The sequence below is a fragment of the Accipiter gentilis genome, chromosome 25 (assembly GCF_929443795.1).
Source record: "Accipiter gentilis chromosome 25, bAccGen1.1, whole genome shotgun sequence".
Classification (NCBI taxonomy): Eukaryota; Metazoa; Chordata; class Aves; order Accipitriformes; family Accipitridae; genus Astur; species Astur gentilis.
The window spans coordinates 9,890,006-9,916,801 of NC_064904.1; the positions used below are offsets into that span (position 1 = coordinate 9,890,006).

The 26,796-nt window shown below is 41.2% G+C and overlaps 1 protein-coding gene across 1 annotated transcript; it reads left to right on the forward strand.

Annotated features, from left to right (window-relative positions):
* The first annotated feature begins 7 nt into the window (after positions 1-7).
* YY1 (YY1 transcription factor) lies at positions 8-26,237 on the forward strand. Its single transcript, XM_049828940.1, has 5 exons — positions 8-1,092; positions 10,782-10,944; positions 20,653-20,713; positions 23,192-23,350; positions 24,423-26,237. The coding sequence occupies exons 1-5, from the start codon at positions 396-398 to the stop codon at positions 24,603-24,605; spliced, it is 1,263 nt and encodes a 420-aa protein (XP_049684897.1). The 5' UTR covers positions 8-395; the 3' UTR covers positions 24,606-26,237.
* Positions 26,238-26,796: the final 559 nt, after the last annotated feature.

Sequence of the window (26,796 nt, forward strand, 5' to 3'; positions counted from 1 at the left end):
GCCGGCGGTGGTAAATGGAGGCGGTCCGCTGCGGCACGGCGCGCCCCCGTAGGCTACTCCGCTCGCCTGGGTGAGCTGTGGGCGCGGCGGGCGGTGCGATTGGCCGCCTGGCGGCGGGGGGGCGGGTCCCGGCGGCAGCGGCCTCCCGGGGCTGGGGTCCGTCTCGGCGGCAGCAGCGGAAGTCTCGCGAGGGAGCGTAGCCGGGATTTGGCGGCTGGCTGCCTCCCTCTCGCTGGCTGCGAGGAGCTGGTGTTTGTGTGGAAGGGGGAGGAGGAGGAGGAGAAGAAGGAGGGGAAGCGAGAGGAGCCCGAGCCCCACCATCCGCCGAGGGGAGCGGACCGGAGCCCCCTCGCCGCCCGCGGAGCTCTCTTTCCCCCCCCCCCCCTCGCCCCGCCATGGCCTCGGGAGACACCCTGTACATCGCCACGGATGGCTCGGAGATGCCGGCCGAGATCGTGGAGCTGCACGAGATCGAGGTGGAGACCATCCCGGTGGAGACCATCGAGACCACCGTGGTGGGCGGCGAGGAGGACGAGGAGGAGGAGGAGGAGGACGAGTGCTGCGAGGAGTGCGGCCCGCACCACCCGCCCCATCACTACCACCACCACCAGCCCATGATCGCGCTGCAGCCGCTGGTCTCGGACGGGGACCCCAGCGGGGCGGGCGGCGGCGCGGCCGGCGGCGGCGGGGGACAGCTCCACCTGCACCACCACCACCAGGAGGTGATCCTGGTGCAGACTCGCGAGGAGGTGGTAGGGGGAGACGACTCGGACGGACTGCGGGCCGACGACGGCTTCGAGGACCAGATCCTCATCCCGGTGCCGGCCCCCGCCGGGGAGGACGAGTACATCGAGCAGACCCTGGTCACCGTGGCCGCCGCCGGCAGCAAGAGCGGAGGCGGCGGCTCCTCCTCGGCCGGCGGAGGGGGCCGCGTTAAGAAGGGCGGCAGCGGCAAGAAGAGCAGCAAGAAGAGTTACCTGAGCGGGGGAGGCGGCGGCGGGGCCGAGGGCGGCGGCGGCAGGAAATGGGAGCAGAAGCAGGTGCAGATCAAGACCCTGGAGGGGGAGTTCTCGGTCACCATGTGGGCCTCGGGTAAGTGCGCGCCGGACCCCTCCCTCCCCGGGCCCCGGGCCCCGCCGGCGGCTGCCCGGTTCGCCTCGGACAGTTTTGTTTTGAAGGGAGGCCATGTTTTGATGTGTGTGATGGGCGCCGCCATGTTCATCGCCAGGGCAAGTATGGCGGCTCCCCCGAAAAGATGGCGGGGTCTGCGCTGCTGCCGCCGCTGCTCCTGCCCGGCTCCGGCGGGGGGAAGGAAAGATGGCGGCGGCCGTCCAAGATGGCGGCGGCTGAGGGGGGGTGCGAGAGGGAGGGAGGCAGCGCGCCGCTGGCTCCAGGACTAGGCCGCAATGGCGTAGTTTCTGCAGCAGGGGGAGGCGGGGTGTGCGGGCGGGCACAGGGTGCGGGGCGAACCCAGCCTCCTCGCTTCTCCCCCCCCGTCCCCGCCCCGCCGCTGCCGCCGCCGCCGCCGCTCCCCGCGGCGCCCCGCCGCTCGCTCCACGCCTGCCCCTCGCCCTTCCCTCCCGCGGCCGCCGCCCCCCGCGCCTCCCGGCGCCCTCTGTCCTCCTTCTCCCCCCGTTTCCCGGCCCGCCGCCGGCCCGCCTCGCCTCCCCTCCCCTCCCCGGCCGCCGCTGCCGCCTTGCCGGCTCCCCGCCTGCCGCTCCTCTCCCTCCCGCCCTGCGCTGCCGCCGCCGCGCACCCGCGGCCCCATTGGGCCGCATTTTAATGCCGAGCGCGGGCGGCGGCCCCGGATGAGGCGTCTGCTGCGGGCCGTGACCGTTATGTGGGGAGGGGAGGAGAACCGCCCGCCCCAGCGCCGCCCGCCCCGCCGGCTCTCCCCGGCCCGGGGACGGCGATCTGCCCGAAATACCGTTTTACTGCTCGCCCGGCGGGGGTGGGCCTGGGGGCCGCCCGGTACCGGCCCGCTGCGGTAGCCGGGCGGGGTGTGGGTGGGGCCTCCCCGGCCGAAGGCAGCGGTGCCGGCGAGGGGGAAGCACCTCTTGGCCCCCGCGGGGGCCGCCCGCGCCGCTCGCCGGCTTCGGAGGGGGCGGCCACGAACAACCGGCCCTTCAGAAATCCCCTTGTCAGGAGCCAGGGGCTGACAGCCGGGAGGGGTGGCTCCGCGCTCCGGAGGCAGACCCCCGTCCCTGGGAGCCGCGGGGAGGAAAGCACCAATTTCTGGTTGAGGCTCGGAGACCGCTCAGTTTTTTCCTCGGCGAGGTCTAAAGCTTTAAATAGGCTTTTTACATAGGCGCAGGGAGTCCGTCTTGTGTGAGGTTGCCTATGTTTTTTGGAGGACTTGTTTTTTTTTTTTGTGGGAGTGTCTCTTAAAGGGAATAAAATCTTGTGAAGGTGTTCAGTATCTGTGGGGCTTGGAATAAGCCTGACACGCGCCTGCCCTGCTCGCTTCTTTTACCTGCCACGATTTTCTGATCCCTTCCTTTAAAATATGGGTGGGGGGAGGGGGAGAGTCCTTTTAGTCAGCAGAAAAGTGTTACTAGTGGCTAATTGGGTTTGGGTTTTTTTGTTTGTTTGTTTGTTTTACAGAAAATGTATTGCTGGCAGCTAGGCTCTGTAGTGAAAGGTCTGTGCTAAAGTTATGTAAATGTGAAAAAAGCGGTCAAATAGTATCAGTTCATGTAATGTATTTTAAATGAATTTGAATAGTAGGTTGGTAATTATTTTGCATGTCATATTTTTTTGTCCTCTTTTGAATTTTTCAAGAGTCTAGTAAGATAGAGATAACTCTTTATGCTTCTGATGTAGCCCAAAATGTTTGCTCTGTGATGCTTGTGAATGACCAGTAGTTGTTAGAGGGCAATGTTGAAGGAAAAGTGTATTATTGGATGGCTGAATTGTCTAAAGAGATGAAAAGCATGGTGATTCTGATTTTTACTCCCTTTTTAAATGTAGGGGATTACTTAGCAAGTATATTCTGGTATATAGTTAGTTGACAGCCCAGTGTTCCCTGCTTCTTGATGAAAAGAAAAGAACTTTCATTTAAGAGTTCCCCAAATACTGTTTAGTAGAATGGGTTCTGTATGCTTCTGTCTATCATTGTATGAAACCTGAATAACTCCATTTGCTGGGGTTTATTTCTTAGAATTGACCGCCCAATAAAGAAAAAAGATAATAGAAACTAATACAGTCTTCTGGTTTGTGGAAGCTACCTAAGATAGCTGAATGCGAGTGGATGTATGACTCATGAGCTGGCAGGATACAGGACCTCACTGAGATCAATTGACAATTTCTAGCATGCATTTGCACTCTGAAATTCGTAGTGCCTGATAGGATGCTTCCTTAGAGCTTCTGCATGCTGATTATTACTTGACTGAAGTGAACCGTGTGTATGATCAATACACTTGATTCTCCTCCCGCGTACACAACTATTACATCAGGGTAGCCCTATTGATTTCTGTGGTTTTGTTCTTTATGAGCATGACCATGCAAGCTCAGTGGGAATGATACCCGCTTGTAATTTAGTGGAGATTGAATTGCATTGCTACATTCAACTCAGTTATATCCATGATGCAGAAGGATGCAGAATACCTATTCTCGCTTGACTTCTAATGCCAAAAAAGCCCCCCAAAGGCAAAATCACAAAATACATAGGGGAAATAAAAGTATTAAGTTTGACCTCCCCTCCTTGTGTGCATACACCCCCAGCTTCAAACAACCTTTGGCAATAACCTGCTCAGTTAAGAGTGTTGTGGAGTTTTACTGAGCCTATTGGATAGGCTTTTATGCCTCCTACACAGCTTACTGAATGTTATAGAAGTGGTCAAATGCTGAGGTTTGTCTGTTCTCTGAAATTTTAGAGGGGAATGAATGGTTGCCAGAAAAATTCCAAAAGAAGCAAAACTGGGGGGGGGAAGACCCAGAACAAACTACTGGCTTGCAAAAGGGTAGCTATACTGAAGTTTCCCTGCAGAATCAGGCATACTTTATTTTGAACAAGGTTAGTAGTTTTGCCTCTGTATTTTGACATAATTAAAGACTTGCTTGCACACTGATGTAATTGACTGGTTTAAATGCTTAGAAAAAATTTATCAAAAGATGAATAGTAAATAAGCCCATGCATCAAGATAAAACAATGAGCCCTATATTGCTGTTCTTGGGTATTTGAATTGGGGACAAGGGCACTTTGCTCACCAGAGTGTGGGAAGACAATGTGAATTAATAACTTGTTACTGTTTTCTAGTGCTGCTATATTAGCTTGTACATGTACCAAATTTAGCCAATCATAAATCTTTGTCCATAAATGAGCATAACGTGTCTGGTGGCATCTCTTGAAATGTATAGAAATAAGCTGTGAAATATACAGGAGTGTGATTAAAGGGGACTACTCAATCCTTGTCTTGTTACATGGTTACCTGGAAGTTGCAGTACTGTTGTTGGCAACGGTTTATACTTAACCATAACTTCTCTTATCACCTTGGTATCTATGGTGATATCAAACTTGTGACCCATGATTACTTTAATTAAAGTGTTGAGCTTGAAACAGGAATGCTTTGTTCTAGTTCAGATTAGCTTTCCAGATCTTCAGAAGGGAATTATTTGTCTTTTTTTCACATGTGAAAATAGGAACTGAACAAAGGCGTTCTATTTTCTGAAAGGGTTGAAGAGGTGTGTATGGTAGATACATTAATGTTCCTTTAATGTGTTTTCTCTATACTGTCTAATACCCACCCTCATTACTTTCTTTGGGGTATGTTGTAATGGATTTAGAAAATTGTACATAGTTAATGGGACTCTCTAAGTGAGACACCCCAATTTGTACTAGGAAAATTTGTTTTTATGAAGTGGAATTTATTTGTGCCTTTGCTAGATTCAACTTGAATCATCCTCTTTAGTGACTGTCTCCAGGTTGGGTACACAATAGTGGTGGGGGAGGGGAAAGATCATTAGAAATTGTTTTGTCAGATTGTGCTTGCAAAAATCATTCTTAGATGCAGGAGCATTTGGGAAGGGGATGCTGAAATGTAGGCTCCACCAAATGCTGGCATTTCAAGCAGCTGGAGCTTAATTTTGAGGGGGGGGAATCTATTGCTGTAACTACATCTGCTTGTAGGTATTGACTTTTGACTCTGTCAAGCTTTCAAACCTGAAATAGGTGTTGGCTTAAATTATTATTGTTAGCATAGCTAGCCTGCAAGCTTAGGGCTGAAATACCACAACCAAACTTAACATTGCCCGCAGATGTTAAACTGCTCAAGTACCCTATTCCTTGATGGGAAAGACAAAGACGCAGAAGTTATGTGTATGGTTTGGAAATGATTCTTGATAATCCAGGAAGCCTATGCTGTGCACCCATATTTGGAAACTTGAGGGGTTCATGTTGGGTTTCTAGAAGGTTCTTCAAAACCTTTTAAATTATAATGCCTTAAAAAAAAAAAAGGAAGCATTTTCATTTGACTTTATCAGATTGCAGGGGTGAGAAAAATAATCACCTGCTTTCTCACCAGTTGTCTTGCATAGTATAAATGATAGACAAGTCATTAGGTTTGGTTGTGGGCCTGTATCAAGGATGGCCAAAATTCTTTGTGATGACAGGTAAAGAGCTTATTACATGAAAATTTTTCATAGTGGAGGCAGAAAGTGATTGTCTGGTTCCTTTAAAATATTAAGATGATAATCTATTTTTGACTCTGATTAAGACAACAGTATTGGGTTTTGGTATCCATAAGCATTGAGTCTGCCCTGATGTTTTTACGAGTGAACCTTAGAGGATAAGGTAGATATTTTCCTGCAGCTGTTTTAAATATCTTTTCGGCTTTGAAAGTCAAATACATGAATGTGGTTCATCACTTAGAATGTCTAAGTTAAGTTGCCTCTTAGCCCACCTTCAAACTAGAATCCTCTAACTTGCTATTGGATCCTTCCCTGAAAGGTCAACGTCACTTGTATGCTGGTGATTCAGAAGGTCATAGTGCTTTGGCACAGTGTCTCACAAATGTTGAAGTCAGATGATGACTATTGATATATGCAGTGTTCTTGTCAGTCCGTGTCTCAGTGTGAAATAAAGAGATGGGTGGCATGGGGAAAGAAGAACCTGTTCTCCATCTGTGTGCAAGGCACATCAGAGGGAAAGTAACCTAGCAGCTGATTAGTTTAAAAAATTACATACTGTGCAAAATGGAATTTAACATTCAGAAGTGTCTGCTTAATAACTGTATTATTTAACAAGCTAATTATGGTTCTTTGCTTCCAAACATGACCAATGAACTAACTCGCCTGAGGAGATTGCAATGTGGTAGCAATAACGAAGCTGTTATTACAGTGCCTCGGTGTGCTGCACAGTTGTGGATACATCCTTTATCATGTAATTGCATTTCAACTGTTCCTAAAGACAAATATGTTTAACCGATCATAAAAAGAAAATTAAGCTTAAATGTTGTTCATCCTTTTAGTTGGTAAGCAGAATGTGTTTTAACTTGGTACCTTGGGGAGGAGACTGTAGGATTAGGTCTCATTGCTTTGCTACCAAGTGTACCTTCTGAGTTCCCTTTTGCACTCCTTGTTTTACACAGGGGAATACTGTTTGAATAACAATGTGTTCTCCCTGCTCTGTAATAGAGGATGAGGGTGGCTTAGAGAATTAGGCATCTAGAATTGGAGTACAATGGCTAAAATCAAGAATAACTGAGGCAGAAATACTGTCAACACTTCTTGGGTTGAGAGTTAAGGGGGTCATCTTATAAAGCTTGGGAGTTCCAAAGATGTCAGCTGGAGCTAGCTACTGTTCTAGAAATGCATGCAATAATGTGGTTCAGAGGTGGATGGATTTTTCTGTGCAACAGAAGGGCTGCAGAGATGGAGAGACTGTGGTAATAAGAGCAAAAGGTAATCAATAAAGTCTTGGGAAACAGATTCTTCCATGATTTGTCATTGATCTGTTACTTGGAGTCTGCGGTTACTAGTTTTATCCCAGTAATCTGGCTTCTTCCTACATCAGTTGGTACTTGGGCTTGGTACTCTTAAAACTTCTGGTTTATTTCACCAGTACAAATGTGTTTTAAGTGGTAGTCAAAAGATATGGGTGGCTAAAATGCTGAACTTTCACTGATCTTAGTAAAAGAAAAAGGTTGTTTGACATACTTGCTTTGAAGTGCATGAGTGAATCCAGTTCAAGATGTGTATTGCCCCTATATAGGGTGTGAGAGAAGTGCAGATGGAAGGACACTGAACGTCGAGATTTGTTTGGGCATGTCCTAAACAGGTACATAGAACAACCCAATTTAGACTAAGTATCTATCCTAATGTAATTGGGCATAGTAGGATGTTGGGAGGTATCTGTGGTATCTCTAACAAATCAGTACTTTACAGCTTTATAAGATAGATTAATACTGGACATAGCTATTGCAGTGACTGGTAGTGCATGTTTTTGTGAAGATGAAGCGATTAATAGATTGACCTGCATTCAGATCTTCAATACCTTTCAGAAGACAGGACTAAAATCCTATTCCAAGTTCCTTACAGAAAGCTGCATTAGATCTGTAAGAATAGTGCTAAATACACACGTAAGCAAAATGCCTTATATTTGAGTCTGCTGTACTCTCAGGTGGTTTTAAAGGACAAACCAAAGCAGATTAGATAGCATATAGCAGTTAATTTCCTGACTGGCTCCATGGTTCTGCCTGTGTTTAGCTTGTACGGGTGGCATCACATGAGTTTGACGTGGGCATAAACTGCATGGAGTTACTATGCCTTATTTGTACTGTACTTCTCCAGAGGTGTCACTACAATTTCAGGGTTGCGTCTCTGTGTTTTGCTTTGCTTTGGATATAGTATATTTGATCCTCTGATGCTTCATGAGAGGAAAAGGGGGAAGTAATTTGGATGTAGTGGGCATCAGGACTTGCTTGAAGGCAGAAAACATCAAGCAGTCAACTTGCCCTGTTTGCAATGAGGATACTGGTTAACTTATCAGCCTTAGTTAAAAGTTTGCTTGGACTTTAGCCTCCAAACTTTGAGCTGTCTAGTCGAGGTTGGTAGGGGATACCAAATAAACTTGTGATAAATTTGGGCATAGAGAACACCAGTAAAGTTCTTCCAAACATCTTCTGAAGAAGTGTGTGGGAGTTTTGTGTGGTGTTTTTGTTTTGTTTTTCCAATGAGTTAATAATGTCATAGGAAGGTCTGTAACTAGGATGATCTGGATACTAAAGAGTTACTGAAGTCTGCTGCTACTTTTGAAAAAGTATGTGACTTTTGGTGTGAACCAGGTATTCTGTCTTGAAGGACGTTAGCCTGACATAACACTTTAAGGTAACTGTTTTGTATGTTGTTCTGGTTTAAATTAGCTTTTTAAACTGCAGGTTTGTGCTGCTGTAGAGATACTTTTTTTTTTTTTTTTTTTGGTATAGGAAGATTTGATTGCTTTTTATTTTCACATAATTGCCAATATATTAAGTGATACTTTCTCTTTTTTTGTACTGTATCAAAGCAACATGTTCATAGTTTTTCATGTTTTACTCCAATAGCCTGTGGAATTGAATAGCTGTGGAATCGATTTCTGTTGGTGGGCTTTTGGGAAGTAAAGGCACTGAAGGCTGACTTTCTTTCAGTTTGGCCCTCAAATGGCAAGAAAGCATTGTATAATAGCAAGCCTTTATGCTAGGGAAGGAAAGATGATCTTAAGGAATGTATACAAAATTTCCCTGTTGACTCATGCATCTGATCTGAGGCAGGAAATGAAAACTTACTTCTGTTATGAATGTCATCAAACAGTCAAAGTGGAAGTTCTGGGTAGCTGTTGAAATTGCTACATTGAAGGCAGCTGATCTCATTCTAGTCTACAGCATGGAGAAGGTGTCACTTTTAGCTTCCCAGAAGTTTTGTGCTCTTCTGAGCTTCATAATGTCTTTTCTGCCTGTGTAGGCATTGCGAAATACCTTTTCTCAAGCTTCTGTTTTTAAGAACAAATTGTTGCCACATTGGAGATTTATTGACTGGAATTTGTAACTCCTGCAGGTGCTGTGAAACTTAACATATAATCCTTGCTTAAGGAAGATCTAGTTGCTTTCTTTAAAGCACTGGTAAAGACTGAAAGGTACTGTGGTGAGTGGAAAACTAGATTAGAATACAAAAAAATTGTCACAATAGTCAATTTTGTAGTTTATTTCCAATTTAATGCTGCAGATAGTATTTTCTTATTAACACTTTTGTCTTTGCGGCTTTGGAGTCTATTTTCCTCTTTCACCATGGAACATATACATGAACTGCTATTTGATCTGGTAGATCAGATTAAACCCCAAACTAGCAGTAACATTTCTAGAAATAGCTCAGTGGCAAACATTAAAAGCAGGCATTACAAATTGAATAGAAATTTGTCCTTAGTATATTTCTTTTATTTGCAGATGTCTTGTCCTCTCCTTCCTAACCAAAGTTACTGAGTAATGAATAATGTTATTTCCTATGTTTCTATTTAGGAAAAAAAGAAAAAAACGTTGCTTCATTTGTTTTGTGCCTTATGTTTTCCTTTTTTTTTTTTTTTTTTTTTAAATTGTGGGAATACTATTTCTGTCCTACCATCTTATATTTCCATTCCTTAAACACTACCTGTAAAATAAAACTTCCTGTTGTTTTTGTAAAGCCTCTTGTGTATAAAGTGATCTGCAGAATCTGCTCCCCATACACAGAGTAGGAGAAGTAGTGCGGTGGCAAGTTTATTAACGTTTAGCTGAGTAGTTAACAACCATATACACATCTGTTGTTCTAGGTGTATTTGAGGGTGGAAAACAGGAGAGGTGCTGTGTCTTTCTTCCTGCTGGCGTGAGCACTGCATTGAGGAACATAGGTGGATGTTAACATTCTCTGTCTTTGTGCATCTCTGGTTTCTGTTGTAAAATAGCAAGAGGAGAGAAAACGTTATGTCTTGGCATGTTCCAAGGTCTGGATGTGAGTAGACAGCAACAGGAGGTCTTCCACCTGATTTCAGTGCAGTCCTTGAGCCCAAATGCATAGGAGGAGCTCTAGAGCAGATAAAATAGCAGTATCTTAACTGGTGTGCAGATCAAAGCTCTGAATGATCCCTATCTGCTGTTCTAGAGTGGGAAAGAGCTTATGCTGGCCTCTGACACGGAAGGAAGAAGGCCCCTTGGGAGGCAGACATGCTATTTAGGTTTTTGCTTTCTTTCAGTCCTGTCTGCAAGTGTTGAAAACCATTAATTTTATGGGCAAGTGCTGAAGCCCACTAGCAGTTATTTTTAAATTTCTTGTCCCTCCGTGACACTTCTGTTGGAGGTCAAGGGAGTCTGAAGACTGAAGTAAAGATCAGTAGTCTTAACGTCTTAGGGTAAGTATCTGCCCCTCCTCTGATGGCCTGGCTTTTTTACTGACTGCTGTTGAGATCCAAAGTGGGTATGGTGAAGGTTAGTCTTGGAGAGGTTAAGGGAATTAAATTTAGGCATTGTTTCAGGAAGAGAGCATTATCTTTCAAATGCAGCCAACATTCATAGGATTGTTCTACTTGTTTCCTTATTTGTTTGTGTTTAAGTAGATATGTGACTTCTGTGCTTTTTTTGTCACCCCTTGTGTTCTTTCTGTGTTCTTCATGATGTAACTGTATGGGTGTCTTTTTGCTCTATACAATTAGGGTGGAAAACTGGAAGTATTCTTCTAAGTATGCAGCAATAGCGAATTTGTATTGAGATGCAGCCTAATAACTTACATGTTGTTTTGATCTTTAGTATGTATTGAATTCAGTATTTTGTGTATTTCAGATGATAAAAAAGATATTGACCATGAAACAGTGGTGGAAGAGCAGATCATTGGAGAGAATTCTCCTCCAGATTACTCAGAGTACATGACAGGGAAGAAACTTCCTCCTGGTGGAATACCTGGCATTGACCTCTCAGACCCCAAACAACTGGCTGAATTTGCTAGGTAAGTAGGAAGAAATTATTTTAAAACTAAAATGGTTTTATTTTCACTGGTTTAATTATGAAACTGTTAGGCAAAATAAATAGTAGTTTTAGTTTGGCTTATTACTGCATTTAATCATCTTCTAAAACAAGGGACTTAGAGCAGAGTAGCTGATGCTGTGTTAAAATAACTCGGTTTTATATTCAGCAGTGACTTCTTAAATGATTTCTGGTCTTTGTTCTGTTGGGTAAGACAGTACCTAAATACATTGATAGACTGCATCTTTAACATGACAGAATGTGTCTTTCATGTGAGTAGCCTTTGATTCTTCAGCACCAAAAGGATCTGATAAGTGGAATGCTGCATTTGGGTTGTTCAATAAAAGAAGGCTAGACTACAGCATTTAGTTTGCCACTACTGTTCTTTTTCACCTGCTTCTGAAGCTCTAGGTTTTAAACTTCTTTTTACTGAGTCACATGTGTCTTGCACTTTCAAGTGCCACTGGTAATTCCAGTTTCACAATTGGTAACTACTGCTTGGATTTCCTCTAGTGAATCAGAATTGTCCTCGTTTACGTGTCAATAGATTGACCTGAGTTACAAGGTGACTTTTACTTTCAAATAGAGGTGAAGTGAGGGAAGCTCTGTTCTACGGCGGAGTACCGAAAGTGTCATGTGTCTCTTCCCCGCCCCCCTCCAATCCCCGAGCCCCTGGCTCTGGTACCTAGTGCTTAGGGCAGCCGGTGGCCACCAGAGGGCAACCGTGAGGTCACCGGAGAAGTCTGCTTTGGCACAGGGAAGCTGCGACGTTAGGGTCGCCTTTGCAGCGTTGACTTGGTCCCCTGCTTTGTCTGCTTGTAATGACCAAAGGCGTACTCCTCCAGCCAGTGCATGGGCAGCGTTCATGCTGCTGTGTCCAAATAATGAGCACAACTGTTAGCTTCCTGCAGCTGCTGTTAGGAGTTTTTGCATTTTGAAAGCAAAACGTATGCATGAAGCTACGCTCGTGTTCATTTTGTTACCAGCTGGCTATTCTTCAGAGCTCTGTTGCACAATTCTGAAACTTAGAGCAGGTGGATGGTCAGATGCTGTTACTCTTACTTCCTGGGTCAACTAGTAGAGGAAGAAGTGTGCGTGCTTTTTTTTTTTTTTTTTTTTTTTTACCACTGGGTTTTTCAGCTAGTTGCTAGAGAGCAGGGACTGTTGAGAGAAGTTCTGGTCTGGTTTCTTGGTTAAGTGGATCTTGGTGTCCAGTGGGTGCATCTGCTCTTGTTCCACCTCTTGGATCCTGCTGCTTTTTACAAGCTTGTTCTGTTACTCTTCAGTGTGTTTGTGCCAGAGTATTGCCAGCACAGCCTTTTCCCACAATTAGTTTCAGCAGAGCCATAGAACTATGGATTTTGAAGGCTCCTAGTAAGATAGTTTTGCAGGGCTTGCTCCCTGCTTCAGGCTATCTGATCTGAAAATGTATAAAAACACATCACAAACAACTGAACACAGGGGTTTATCTAAAGTGGTGGGTGGTTCTAGCTATTGATACTGTGATTACTTGTTTTACTATTGTTGATCAAAGTGGTTATGTGTTCCTCTGAGACCTGCTGAAACATTAATACAATTTTTTGTGAAAGAAATGTTTAAGTGATACTCTGAGTGTACATAGTGTTCTAATTCTAAAATGTTACTTACGCATTTCTGCTCATCATGTGCTTAGAATGGTATTCCCAGTTATTTCAAAATATACTGAAACCTTTGGTTCTATTAAACATTTAGGTATTGAATAGCTATCTTCTGTTAGGAAGATTAAATAGTTTCTCATAGGGTATTCTCCATGCAAATACTGATTATTTTTCTCCAGATTGGTTTGAATACTTGAAATGGTTGCCAGGATTTGGGCTTTTTGAAATAACCAGATTGTTTCTATTGGATCTGTTTTATATTTCTTAATACTGTAAAATGTACTGCATCTTTGGGTTTTAGTTAAGTTTTCTGTTGAGAAATTAGTGGCAGCTGGCACTAATTTAAAATTGCCACTTTTTTTAATTCATGGTAGAATGTTCTAGGGAGTTCTAGAGCTAGAATTTGTAGCAGATGATGGAAAGATTGAGTTCTATGTCTACAGTCACTTTTCTGTTAATATATTTCTGTACAGCAGATAAAATGTAATCTATGTCAGTCATAAGACAAATGTATGTTGGTAGAGTAAGCAGCTTGGGGGGACATGACCTTTAGCAATATCCCCAAGTTGCTCAAAACCTATGAAGAATTGTTCTGATAGCTTAATTGTAGATACGTGAAAACTTCAAGCATCTTTTAAGAAAGGTTTTTTGATTTCTTGGTCAGAATTGATGACTGTCAAACTTTTGCTCTTGCCTTAAAAAAAAAAAAGGAAAATGAAAAAGAAAACTGTGTTAGTTTTATGTTAGATCTTAAATGATTGTGTATAGCTGAGGCTGAAGAAGATGGGTGTATTGGAATTTGAGTATTGCTTGTTAAGGTTTTGGTCCTCTTGCAGTGAAGCGTATTGAAGGGACTCCTTTTAGCTAATAACATGAATTCAAGCACTGATATCTATAAGCCTATTTTTATACTGATCATTTGCCTTGTTGATCTAGATTGCTGTGTTTGCAATATTGTTAGAAACCTTGCCTGGCAAACTGGAAGAAAAAACTGGGTTTACATGTACTGGAATTGGGTTTAGAGGTCCTAGGAATGCAGTTGTTCGTGCTAAAAGAATGTGTTTATTTAGTGTAAAGTTCTCTCTGAAAGTTTCAAGCATTGCTGGTTGCTTTACAATCCAGAATTTTGAAATTCTCAGTAGCTGTATTCTGAAAACTTTGAGCAGCATGTGAAGTTGAAATTGTTACTTTTAAGCTTAGTAAGTAGCTTCATGTGCTGTAAGTAAGGTTTAGAGTAACAAATTCGTATTTTGATGACTTTGAAAAAGAATTGTGCACAGTCCACATTTAAGGAGACGTGAACTGGCTAGTAAAATTGTATGCTGAGTGTATTTTGTGCATTTGAGAGCAAATTATTTTGGGTTGCTTTCCTGTTTTCATTAAGGCAGTTGGAAGAATCTCACTACACATCTGTAGGAATCAGCTACTCAAAACCAGGCTAGATTCACTGTTTATAACCATGCAGCTTACTTTGATCAAGGGTAAATTGACTGAGGAGTTTGCATCGATTCTTAGGAACAAAGTTCTGAGGTTAAGTTTAAGCGGGCAAAGCGTGAATTTGAGTGGTAACAGATTTCAGGCAAGGTTTTGGAGTTGTGATCACGGTCTGGTTAGTGAGAGGTAAGGCAGGAGTGGACTTGATGCTTGCAAGTCCTCTGTAGCTCTGCAGCCCTCTAATTGTTTGTGGTTTTGTTTTGTTTTTTTTTTAAACTGCAGTATCTGCAAGGGATACCACTGCTGCTCAGCAGCTAGGTGGCACTAGCAGCGTGAGCAGTTACAGTCTCTTGTGATACAATTGTCTTTCGCTGCTTTTTTTAGTGCATTTGTCATTGAGTCATGTAGCAGGAATCCGGATCCTTTAACGGGAACTCTTATATTTTTTCCTGGAAAGGCTTTTGTACATTCTAAAACTACTGAAAACACTGTGAACAAACAAGCTGTGTCAGAACATTAAGATGTGTTCAGTTACACATGAGAAATGACCATAAAATATACCTGGTTAGGCAATTTATCACCTTTTACAAATTATTTGGTTCTATTGTAGGACTCATGCATTTTCTCTAGTATGCTTTAAAAGTGAAATTAAAAAAAATTGTGGATTTCTTTTAGGCAGTCATATCAGAATGTGAAATACTAGGTGTGAATGATCTGCTCAGAAAGAAATAAAACCTAGTAAATTACCATTTTACGATTTTTATACCTTTGACGGGCACACTGGAAGTCCCTTGAAGTGAAAGAAATGTTTCATCCAAGTCTAAATTGATTACAAGTAATTCTGTAGTTAGCTGTGAAGAAGTCATAACTGCTTGGCAATAAAAGCTTGGGGAAGTAGCAGACATTCTAGTTGGTGCATATGGCAACCTCCCTCAAACAAAGCCGCTAAAAAGGATATCCCTGATAATTTCTCCCTCCCTCTTACCCTCCAGACAGATACATGACTGAACTGGCTAAAGCAAGCAGAATAGAGGCATCAGTAAAACTAAGAAATAAGAGGGGGGTATGCTATAGCTAGGAAATTGGCACAGTAATGGGTCCTAGTGGTAAAAACTTTACTCTCCATGGCTTTATCTTCTGTTCTTAGTACCTTTTCTGAAGGAGAGCCACTGTGAGGACTGCCCTTCCTTTCTATCCACTTTCCAAAATGGACAGAAAACAAAGAAGAGGAAGCTGCATGAGAGTTTGAAATTTGACACCTTTCTTAAAAGTGACAAAGCGTTATAGTCACCTAGATTTATGATTTAGGCCTCTTTATAAGATGTATGCTTTTCTACTAGTTTTGCTCTTGTTACAGAGAAGCTTAAAGTGCAGTAAATTGACAATTGCTTTACACAAAGTGTTCTTCTAGGGGAGGGGAAGTCTCTTGCTCTGTACCACACTGCAAAGGTCACTCTCTCTGTTTACACATGTAATATTCTTCATAACTGGGACAACACTAGTAATTATTTTTGCCAGAATCTTGGACTGGAAGAGAACTTTTTCCTTTTAAGACATTTTCCTACCTAACTGTGACCAAAGCATGGTAAGACACTGGCTGTGGGCTCTTTGGTTGCAGATAGTTCCTAGGACGCCTTGTGCCACTCCCCTTTTGTCCATTTATCCAAAAGCCAGTCTAGCCAGTTTCAGGAGTTCTTCAGCACAAATGAATTCTTGCAGCAGCATAGGGCCATGACGCTCATGTTGTTTGCCTCAGCAGGGCAGTATTAGGGAAATGGCAGAGTGAGGGAGCAGATCAGAAGTGGCAGTGATGCTGATGATACAGACTAATTTTCTCCTAACTGTTCTTAACGATGCACTCATCGGCACAGGTGAATACCACTGCTGGTCATCAGAGACCTCTAGAATATGTCGAAGGAGTTGTCTGAGAGAGGGTAATGAATGCTTTTTAGGTCAGATTTATGTATAGAGGGAGAAGAAAGGATGTGAGAGCACAAAAATTTAAGAGGCAAAAAAAGTGAGATGATGGAACAAAGGGGAAGTTCTATGCTGTTATTTGTTTTTTGACTTATGGATTTTCTTTATTCCTAGCCCTAACACTGTTTCTGTGGCTAACTTTTAAAACTGGATCTATCTACAAGACAACAGGTTGTGGAGATTGACAGAAGTTTGGGGTGGGGATTGGTTCTCTCAAGGTACCATTCTTTCAGTTCAGCTGGGCAGATGAAAGGAGGTAGTTAGCTGTTACTTCCTGATATTGCACAGTTACAGAGTTGGTTGCTTTATTTTGAGGTACTGAGTGGTTTAATACCTGGTATTTCACTCAATCTTTATGCATGGATAAGAGTGTGCTTTTATGGAGCTCATTCTGTGAAGCTATTGGGTTGCACACCTTCCTGCTGCAGTCCCCTATTCCGTCCCTTCATGCCCCCACCCCCCAATACAAGTTAAAAGACTTGGACTTTAATCACAGTGTCTCACTGCCTTGATCCAAAAGGTACACTTGCTGGTTTTTCACAGTTAGCTAGTCTGCAGTTGCTACTACTGGGCATGGCCCATATGAACTCACTGCAGAAATGAAAATTCTGGTCTTGTCATGTAAATTGACTTTCTGCAAAGGCAGCTGTTGCAAAAGTTCCACCCAGGTATTAATGTATGTGTCTATAGTTGTTTTAAATAGTGGTATGTGTTAGAGTTCTGTTTTTGGTTAATGTTTCAGGCTAAGAAAACTTGGACGGAGCTGTAGAGATGCTCTACTGGGTGGGAGCCAAAAGTCTATAACCACCAGCAAGAGCTACCTTCAACAGTGTAATTTAAGATCAACAGCCCAGGTTCTAGTCTGGTCTCCTTTTGCAGAAAGTTAATTTTAAAGTAAGACCAAAATCTTTTTTCTAATACATTTGAATATGTAAGTCTTTAAATTCTTCTTTGAGTGATTGTTTATATGGATTCCACAGCCTTGTGAGCAACATGACATTTTTGACAAAATGATCTGTTATAGCTGTGCCTGTGGTGTACGTGCCCTCATGCCTTCAATCCAAGTGTATGAAAGGCCCAGCAGCTTCTTGCTGCCTGTGGCACTGAGATACAACCTGGACACTGTTTGCCACCTCTTCCTGTTGAAGTGTCTGCTTCTGTTTTGTTCAATAGCCTGGTTGCCTGTGAACCCTGTGCTTCTACACAGTCTTCTTCCTCATTTTAAGCTTAAGTTGCCCACTTTCCATACTTCCAGGAGAAATGAAAAGATTTAAGATCTGCCCCTTTATCAGCTAAACTTTATTGTCATTTTGTAGTCAATAGGGACTAAATGTTTGTACGTTGAAGTACACTGCTGGGCTGATAACTCCTCCCTTTAGAAACAAAGCTTGAAAATGAAAAAGTCAGCTTATTCCAGAATGGACACTCATAATGTTACATGCCTGCTCAGACACTGAACTGAAAAACGTACGGCTTATGTCCAAGCTCCAGTCTGTCCCATGTCTAACCATCCAGTTCAGCTGTGATTAGTTCCTCAAACTTCCCGACTACACTGATGTAGAAGTTTTCTGACTACACTGGCCCGGATGTTTACCTTCTCACTCTACTTCAGCAGCCTGTCACAGATGACACTGTTGTAGCATTTCTTTCTTAAAGATTGACTTAATACCAGAGGCAAGACACAAGAGTTACAAATAGGATTTAACACAGTGATCAGTGGGATCTTATGCCAAGTGTAAAAAATGCAGGCGCTGCCCACTAAAGCTATTTACCACATCTCTTGTGTCTAGTCTCTCCCTTTACAGGTGGTCAGTTAAGACTTCAGAGCAATAGTGATTTTACTCATTCTGATGATGTCACTGACACAGATCTTGAGCCTAGGAGTTTTTTGCTCTGTGTATTTTTTTTGCTGGGGGAATGACTCAGCCAACATTTAACAAGTTGATAGAGTTAGAAGTAAAGGAGGTGTTTTTTGGCACCAGCTTTGTCCCCTAAGGGTGTTGATCTCTAATGGCATTAAACCGTGGCACTATGTTCTCTCATGTCCCGTCTTGTCAGAGCATTCTTCTCTGTGTGTCCATTTTGGCATAACAGTCACTCATCTCTGTGCCTTTTCCTTTTGTAAAAATTGTAGAGACTAGTAAGGAGAATCCCATGCAAAGGCTAGTTGAATGCTTTCTGTAGGGGTACTGTGAGAAAGTTTTTGTGTGTGTGTTTTCCTATAGCCTCAGTACCTGTAGGACTATCAGTCCAGAACCCCACTGAGAGTGTAGTTGGTTAATCCCAAACACTTGTTTGGATTTAGGTATTTAATACTTTACTCAAAGAGGCTGTGTAAACTAAACAGCACAACCATTCTGTATTCCAATTGGATTATATAAATTAAATCTAATCAATAAGGTCATCTAAATTGGTCTGTAATCGTGAAAAAAGAAAAGTTATCAGGAAGATTAAGATAATAAAGAGGCTGGTCTACAGGAACAGATAGAGTTCAGGATGTTTCTGCCTTTAAATTGATGAAATGTTTAGGTATGCTGCTGGTGATGGTGCAAGAGGAGCTTTGTCTACACAAATACCTCACACCTGTCCTCTAGGAGCTGTTAGTATCTGTAAATGAGGAGATTGTTGGATATGATACTTTCCAGCTTCCATATTTTTTGTCACATCTGTATTTTTAACCCTGCAGGAGACTGCAGTGTTCTTCAGTTAGCACTGTACATATTCAGTGTAGTCTGGAGATGCTGAGCCAGAAGGAGTTTCCTAAGTGTCCATTTAGAGAAAAGAGCAAACGCAGCCTCTAAATCCTTGGGGTTTAATGTTGTGTCTGTGAAGTGGCTAACTGTCAAGTGCTTTAGTCCGTATGTGATCACTTGAACTGTGCTATGTCTGCAATACTGAGAGGAGTCAGATTGTTCAAGGGACAAATGATAGCCCACAGAGCCAAAGGAGACTTCTCCATCACATAAGATTCCACTGGCAGTTATAAGGAGATTTTCCTGGATCCAGTCCTCAGGACCTCTCTGAGAGGTTTTTTACTGCTCTTGCCTTAATTCAGCCTCACAAGGCCTTCTGTTGCTGTCCTCTCTCACCTGTCCACATGAAGGAGGCAGGTGAAACAGCAGATTTCAGCCATATGCATAGGAATGTGACAGTACTAAAGAAGACTGGACCCTGCCTGCAAAGACACAAACGCTTATGCAGTCAAATTGGAAGAATTTTAGCTTATTTTCCCTACAGTTCTTGGGAATTGTTTTGAATGTTTCGAAGTTGCTGTTTAGCCAGTCTCAGATCAATTATTAAAAATGCATGTAAAAAACCCCAAAACATGTGTGCACTACTTGGAAATCTCTTGCCCCGGCCCTGTTCTTCCATATCTGTTTCCAGGAACTGAACTCACGGGGATTAAAACTGTCTTGGATAGCAACAGATTCCTCTGCTTCTTAATGTTAAGAATAATGATCCTGAAATTCTAATTCTTTTGTTAAATTCAAGCCACTCATCTCTGTTTAATTAAGATAGAGAGTACATCAGAAAACCTTCCATTTTTAACTTGCAGATATGATACATAGCTATCTTGTCATACAGACCTATCTTGTACTGTATTACCAGGAAAGTTGTTGAGGAAGTCACATAAACAGACTAGCTCCCCTTCTACAGCAAGGTTTTGGCATGCGCAAAATCTCATCACTTATTTAAGTGAATTCTCAGTGGTATGAGGTGCATTTATTTACAGGTACCTACCTCCACCATGAGGTGGAGATAAGCTTTTTTTTTAATTTTATTTTTTAGAAGACAGCACTACAGGTTTGAGAAATAAATGTAGGTGGAAGTGCAGTGCACTTCGCTGGAATAGTGTCCACACAGCTGACTCTTCTCTGACATTCAGACAGGTGGTTGTTACAGCAGGACTGTTCTAACATTATTTTCTACAGGGAGTCTCACTGTATTTGAAACACCTAACGCATGCAAGTAATAGTTTGCTGGGCTCCTTATGTAGTCAATGGAGACTAATGGCGCCTATAATGTAGTGATGAAGATCCCTGTCAGTGACCAAGAGTAAATAGATGATTGCTTGTCAGTTGCCAAGAGTGGAATCCATGTGTACAGTAGCTTAAAGTAAGAATAATTGCAGTTTCTGTTGTTCTAACAGATGTCTACATTGTCTACTTAGATTCTACAACTTGCCTGCCTTCCCTGCATCTGTAGGGTTTTCTTCTGAAGTCTTGTGTGGTGAAAATGATTGAGGCTACTCTGTCATTCATGTCCTGGTGCAGGGATAGAGAGGAAGTGAAGATAAATAGGCCACATGGGTACTGGCACAACAAAAATTGAGTTTTCAGACAAAACCTCCTAATTATAATTAGTGTAAGTCAGGAAAAAACCTTCTATTTCCACATACTCAAAGGACTAGGAAGGTAGTATTAAATGTCTTATTCTGTATTTGAGAGGTCCTTCTGGAAAAGCTGAAATTTCCAAATGCCAAATTACACTGTTAATGTTATGAAGGTTTTGAAAATATTAAACTGAGTGCTATTGATGCACGTAATACTATTGAATAAATGTGTGCATTATGTAGGCAGTTACAGGAAGAGAGCTATCCACCAATGTTTTTCTACTAATTTTTTTTGTTTTTTATCTTTAAGAATGAAACCAAGAAAAATTAAAGAAGATGATGCTCCACGAACGATAGCTTGTCCTCACAAAGTAAGTGAAGTGCTCAGCTTCTGAGTAGGTAGTAATTTGTAGACCAGAATTTTGTATTGATGTTTTCTCTTGAGAATGAATAACTAAAGTATCTTACTGTTAATAGACTACGCTCAGTTAACTGTATTTTAGTTATTATTCTTTAGAGGCTTCCTTAAAAACCTTTCACTGAATAATATATTATTCCCATTCCTTGTCTTAAGGTTAGTGCATCCCTAATCTTCTGGTAACCATGATGCACAGTCCCTAACATGCTGGTTTTACTGTTGTGATTTCCTGCCACCCAAGAATACATACTTGAAAGAATGTTCTGAAAGCTGTTCAAAGTACGTTCCTAAGATCTATATATCCTTGCTTGGAAACTATGACAGATTTGGAGTCTAGATCAGGAATCAGCAATTTATGGTGCAGATGCCAAAGTCAGCATTGTTGGAAGACTTTGAATTACATTCCACAGAGCTGGAAGGTGCATTGTCTTGGAAAAAGAGAGAGAGGCATCTTGGAGATGTGATTCTGACCCACTGGGAGTGGGGAGGCCTCTGTCTTGAATAAATGTTGCCAGTCACCTAGATTGGTAGCATCTAGCTTTACTGCATTATCCAGCTTTTGTAGAGCTTCTGTTAGCTGACTTAGTCTGTAACAAAAAAAGACAAATACAATCTTGCTGACTTCTGGTCTAGATAAGTGTGAGCCTAGCAAATAATCAGGGCAGATAGCTAATAGTACACATTAGAGAGCATGAATAGAAGCCTTCTTTCTGACAGGCATAGTCTAAGGAATTTGCTGGATTCCTCTTTGTGCTTATATTGATTTCCAATTCTTCACATTCTACAAGTGTCATGTTTTTATTGTAGTGTAGTATAGTATGTGGAGATACAGGAACAGTTACTTCTTATAATACTGAGGAATGCTGCCTTCATTTCTTTGATTTACTTTCTCATAGCTTCAACTTCATCTGAACAAGGGAAAAAAAAAGAATATTCTGTCCTTCCATTTTCTCTCTTCTAGTGTTTCTAGGCTTTGTTCATTTATTACTTCAGTTTAAAGAAGAAAAAATATTGTAGAATATGTAACTGCTCCTCTCAGAGGCAAGCAGGGACTTTGAAATAAATGCAAAAAAAATTGATAGTATGTTTATTTTGGTGCTGCTTTGCCCCACCCAGTTCTGTTATGTGCAATGAATGATGGCACAACAGTTATTAAATTAGCCAAAGAAATTCTAGTGCCTGGAGAGAACTCTTCCTGAAAGTGGCATTTCCCCCCTTTTTTAAGAAATAAGGCATATTTAAATATGGTTATTAGTTTTGAAAAAAATAATTTCCAAAGAGGAAGCCTGCAGAACTTAAGATTAGCAGTTTAATGTTCTGTTGTTGAATTTTATAGCTCATAACATAGTGATGTTGGTAGACTAGTTTAATGTAAGTTTAAACAGCATCATTTGGGAGTACAGATAGAATTTATGGTTGTTAACAGGATTTTATGAGGGATTTTGAGCCTTGAGGAAGACATTTATAAAACATACGATAGATGTCTATTGATTGTCACTAAAAGGTGAAAAAAAGGTATAGAAAGATAAGGGAAAGAGAGCCCCGGGTCACTTCTGGCTTAAGTGTACTCTGGAATCAAAAGTAGTAATTCTGTGTCGATGCAGCATGAACCCCAGATTAAGACTTCCAATGGCTGTACCTGAGTTAATGTGAGTATCTTTTGCTTTTAGGTTGAGTTGGCACTAACTCAGAGATTCTCTTATCTTGTTCAGTTGCCCACTATCACTTTGTAGGTTTAAACTGTAGAAGCAGTGGCAACCTCCTTATATCTCAAGGTAGTAGTGATCAATCTGCTGCTGCCAGTTTGGACAAGGTAGTTTCTGTAAGCTGTTATGTGCTGGAAACCCTCTTGCTCCATTTCTTCTCAGGAATGAGAAGGGCAGAGAAGGAAGAGGACAGAATGTTGGGAGATGGAGTGGTGCACATACAAATTGGTACTAGAGAATAATCTGTGGTATATTAGAGACTATATTGCATATTGTAGTACTCAGAATATAGCACATTCAAGTGTATATACCATAGGTATCCATGAACTATCATTCTGTCTTTTGTTTGTTTTGTCTCTTTTTTTCCCTGAAACTGTAAGTGCTTTTGTTTGGTTTATTCATTTGCTTCTTTCAGAGCTGCATCTTCTCCATGAGACTGTCCTATTATTCATTTGACTGTACATGGTTAATAATACTAAGTGAAGAGAGGGGTTTGGGGTTTTTTTTGTTTGGGATTGTGGGTTTTTTTGGTCAGCTTTTCAAATGATTAGTTTTCTTGGTATTGCTTTTTTAAAATAAATGTAAGGGGTCTCCTTTTCAGGGCCAACTTTTAAGAAAGTATTCAGGATATAAAAGCATTTTCAAAAGCCTGTACTTTAGCAGATAAAACCTTTTTTTATCAGAACTAGCTTATCTACTAATTGAGTTTCACTGTTCTTTTTAAGGGCTGCACAAAGATGTTCAGGGACAACTCTGCCATGAGGAAGCATCTGCACACTCATGGCCCTCGAGTACACGTATGTGCAGAATGTGGCAAGGCCTTTGTGGAGAGCTCAAAACTAAAGCGACATCAGCTAGTTCATACCGGAGAGAAACCCTTTCAGGTACTGTTAACCTCCAGTCTTAAGTACCACAATTTATTTGGTGAAAATGTGTAAACTGTAACTGTAACCTAGCTTCCATATGATTTTGGGAATACTATGTTTTTTCTAAAATCAGACGAGGCACTGAACCATCACCTTAAAAATGGGAAGTGCCCTTAAGCTAATTAGGCTATCGTTTAACTATTTCCCTGGGCTTTTGTTAGAAATTACCAAATTGTATGTACATGGGACATACCTTCCAAAATATGATGTAAAGTTACCCACTTTAAAAATGAAGTCTGCAGTTACTACTGATTAAGGAAAATGTCTCTTTCTCCTCATCATCTTTTCAACTTAGCACTTGTGGGTAACTGAGACTTGCAGCTGTTTGCTCAGTTGACTCATGACGCTAATTTTCAGTAGCGGGTATTAATCAATTTTAAGCAAAATGATGGTAGTCACTGAATCTCTTTCCATTCATATCAAGTCACATGAGCTTCTGCCACCAGAGGTCCCCTGCCTACTTCATATGATACTGGCTTATAAATCTTCTTTACAGGTATTCATAGTTAAGATACGTTAGTTTTTGTTGATTTTATTTACTTATTTATGGTTAAGTAAGTTATTTCAGAAACTTGATTTGCAGTCCTTAGGCGTTCACTTAGATGTGTGTGCTGGGTCTGCCGTGTGGTAAATATTACCGCTAAACATGTATTCCAAGCCCATCTTAAAAGTAAAGCTGGTAAAATGAGCAAATCGTTGCAGTTGTCACTGAAAGGGGGAAATTCTGATGTGAAACACTGTTTCTGTTTTCTACTAGGGTATAGCAAAATACTGTTTCAGATGCAGAGAAGGTGGTTTTAGTGAAAGCATTCGAAAATAGATAGACTGCTGTGGTAAAACACTGTGAAGTATTAATTTTAATTTTTAATGCAGTTTACAAGTGATGCCCACAGCTTCACCTATAATAATCTTCAGCATCTAGCTTCATGTTTGTGCAGTCTAGTGATTTAAAGAGGAATATGGTTCTAGTCAATGACTGAAATGAGTACTGTTTTGTTAACTAATGAAGTATGTCTTTTCCTTTCAACAGTGTACGTTTGAAGGATGTGGAAAGCGTTTTTCACTGGACTTCAATTTACGCACACATGTGCGAATTCATACTGGCGACAGGCCCTATGTTTGCCCATTTGATGGCTGCAATAAGAAGTTTGCGCAATCAACTAACCTGAAATCTCACATCTTAACACATGCTAAGGCCAAAAACAACCAGTGAAAGTTGGAGGAGAAAGTTCTTGAACTCAAAGCATCTTACAGGAGTATGAATTGGAAATAAATATGCCTCCCCTTTGTATATTGTTTCTAGGAAAGAATTTTAAAAAAAGAACCCTACAAACCTAAAGGACGTGTTTTGATAAGTAGTAAATAAAAAGCAAAAAAAAACCCCACAAAAAAAAAACTTTAAGGTGACATTGCTAAGATGCTCTACCTTGCTCTGTAATCCCGTTTCAAGAACACGGTGTTTTGTAAAGTGGCCTCAACCGGAGGGGTCAGTTCATGGACTTGCATCAAAAAAGACAATTCTTTATACAACAGTGCTAAAATTGGACTTCTTTTCACGTTCTTATAAATATGAAGCTCACCTGTTGCTTACAATTTTTTTAATTTTGTATTTTCCAAGTGTGCATATTGTACACTTTTTGGGGATATGCGTAGTAATGCTATGTGTGATTTTTCTGGAGGTTGATAACTTTGCTTGCGGTAGATTTTCTTTAAAAGAATGGGCAGTTACATGCATACTTCAAAAGTATTTTCCTGTAAAGAAAAAAAGTTATATAGGTTTTGTTTGCTATCTTAATTTTGGTTGTATTCTTTGATGTTAACACATTTTGTATAATTGTATCGTATAGCTGTAATGAAATCATGTAGTATCAAATATTAGATGTGATTTAATAGTGTTAATCAATTTAAACCCATTTTAGTCACTTTTTTTGGAGAAATACTGCCAGATGCTGATGTTCAGTGTAATTTCTTTGCCTGTTCAGTTACGGAAAGTGGTGCTCAGTTGTAGAATGTATTGTACAGGCACTGACCTTTTATTAACACCTGATAATATGTACATCCCATGTAATAGAAAGGGCAACAATAAAACAGTGGTCCTAAAGAAAGAATATGGCAGAAAATGATCTGTAAGCACAGTCTATTTTCTTTTGTTGTCCAGAGCAGTCCTAGTTCCTCTTGACCTCCCAGAAATTGGAAGCTAAATAAACTCAAGTTTCCTTTACTTTGCATTCAGTTACAACGATTTGTGATGAAATTACATAATGCCACATCAGGTGGTATACCTAAACAGAATTGCTGATTGTAATTCTGTTTTTTTCAGTGACCTAGACTTCCAATAACTGGAGTGGTGGATTTGGAGACCTGGCAGTGTAGTGCGGAGTTTTCAGTGTGCCTGGACAGCAACTAGGTAAAACAGTACAGTAAATAACTAAATGGGCACCTTTGTTTAGTCAAGGTAAGGAATCTTGGAGGTTTAAATGCAATAACAATAGAAAGTGGGGGAACAGTAGGGTTTGAGTGATCGTACCAGAAAAAAAGAAAATTGTCTTTTTCTTTTGGCTAACTTGTTTGACCGAGTATAATGATGACAATTCTTGGAACCTCGTTGGACACTTTTTACTTCAAAACAGGAACTCGGAGTTCTCAGAGAACTTCATGGAATTTTGATGGTCTAACTAAAAGTGGTTACTACTCATTTGTTCAAGTGTTCAAATTAAGAAATTTGCAGATACTATAGTAAAATGTGACAGATTAATAAACATAAGAATATGCACAGAAATGCATAAGTATTATTTTTTAGAACGATGTGACATTTTAATATAGTAAAAACTGTTGTTAATCTTTTTCTGAATTCTGTTCTTGCAAGGTTCGTCAAATTTTTCATTGCTAATACCATGAAACTTACTTTTGAGTCCAGTTTTGGTGGTAGTGGAAAAAACATGGGTAATAATGAAACTACACTTAAGACCAAGGGAATTTTCATCCGTACATAAGTTAATCTGAACACTGTAGCTCTAGTCTGAGGTTATTAGGCGTAGAAAGAAAGATGGAACATTTAATTGTAAAGTATGCATTAGAATTTTGGCAGTATTTTTTTTTTTTTTAATATAGGCAGTTCTTGAACAGGACAATATAATGAAACTTGTATAGTTATAGTTAAATTAAATTCTGTATACAGTTGAATTAGTGTCTATTCTTTTTGGAAGGAAATAAAATCAGTTCAGTCTAGTTCTAATTGACCTTACATTTTTTCTTAAACAGTATATATGATGGTGTTAGGCTTGCGCAGAAGTTTGCTTTCCTGTGTCATAAAGTGGTACCTATCTTATTGAATTGCAAGGTAAAGAGATTCCTTGATGGTGTCAGTACTTCATCTTTGAACAACATTTGAGACTAAACTATTT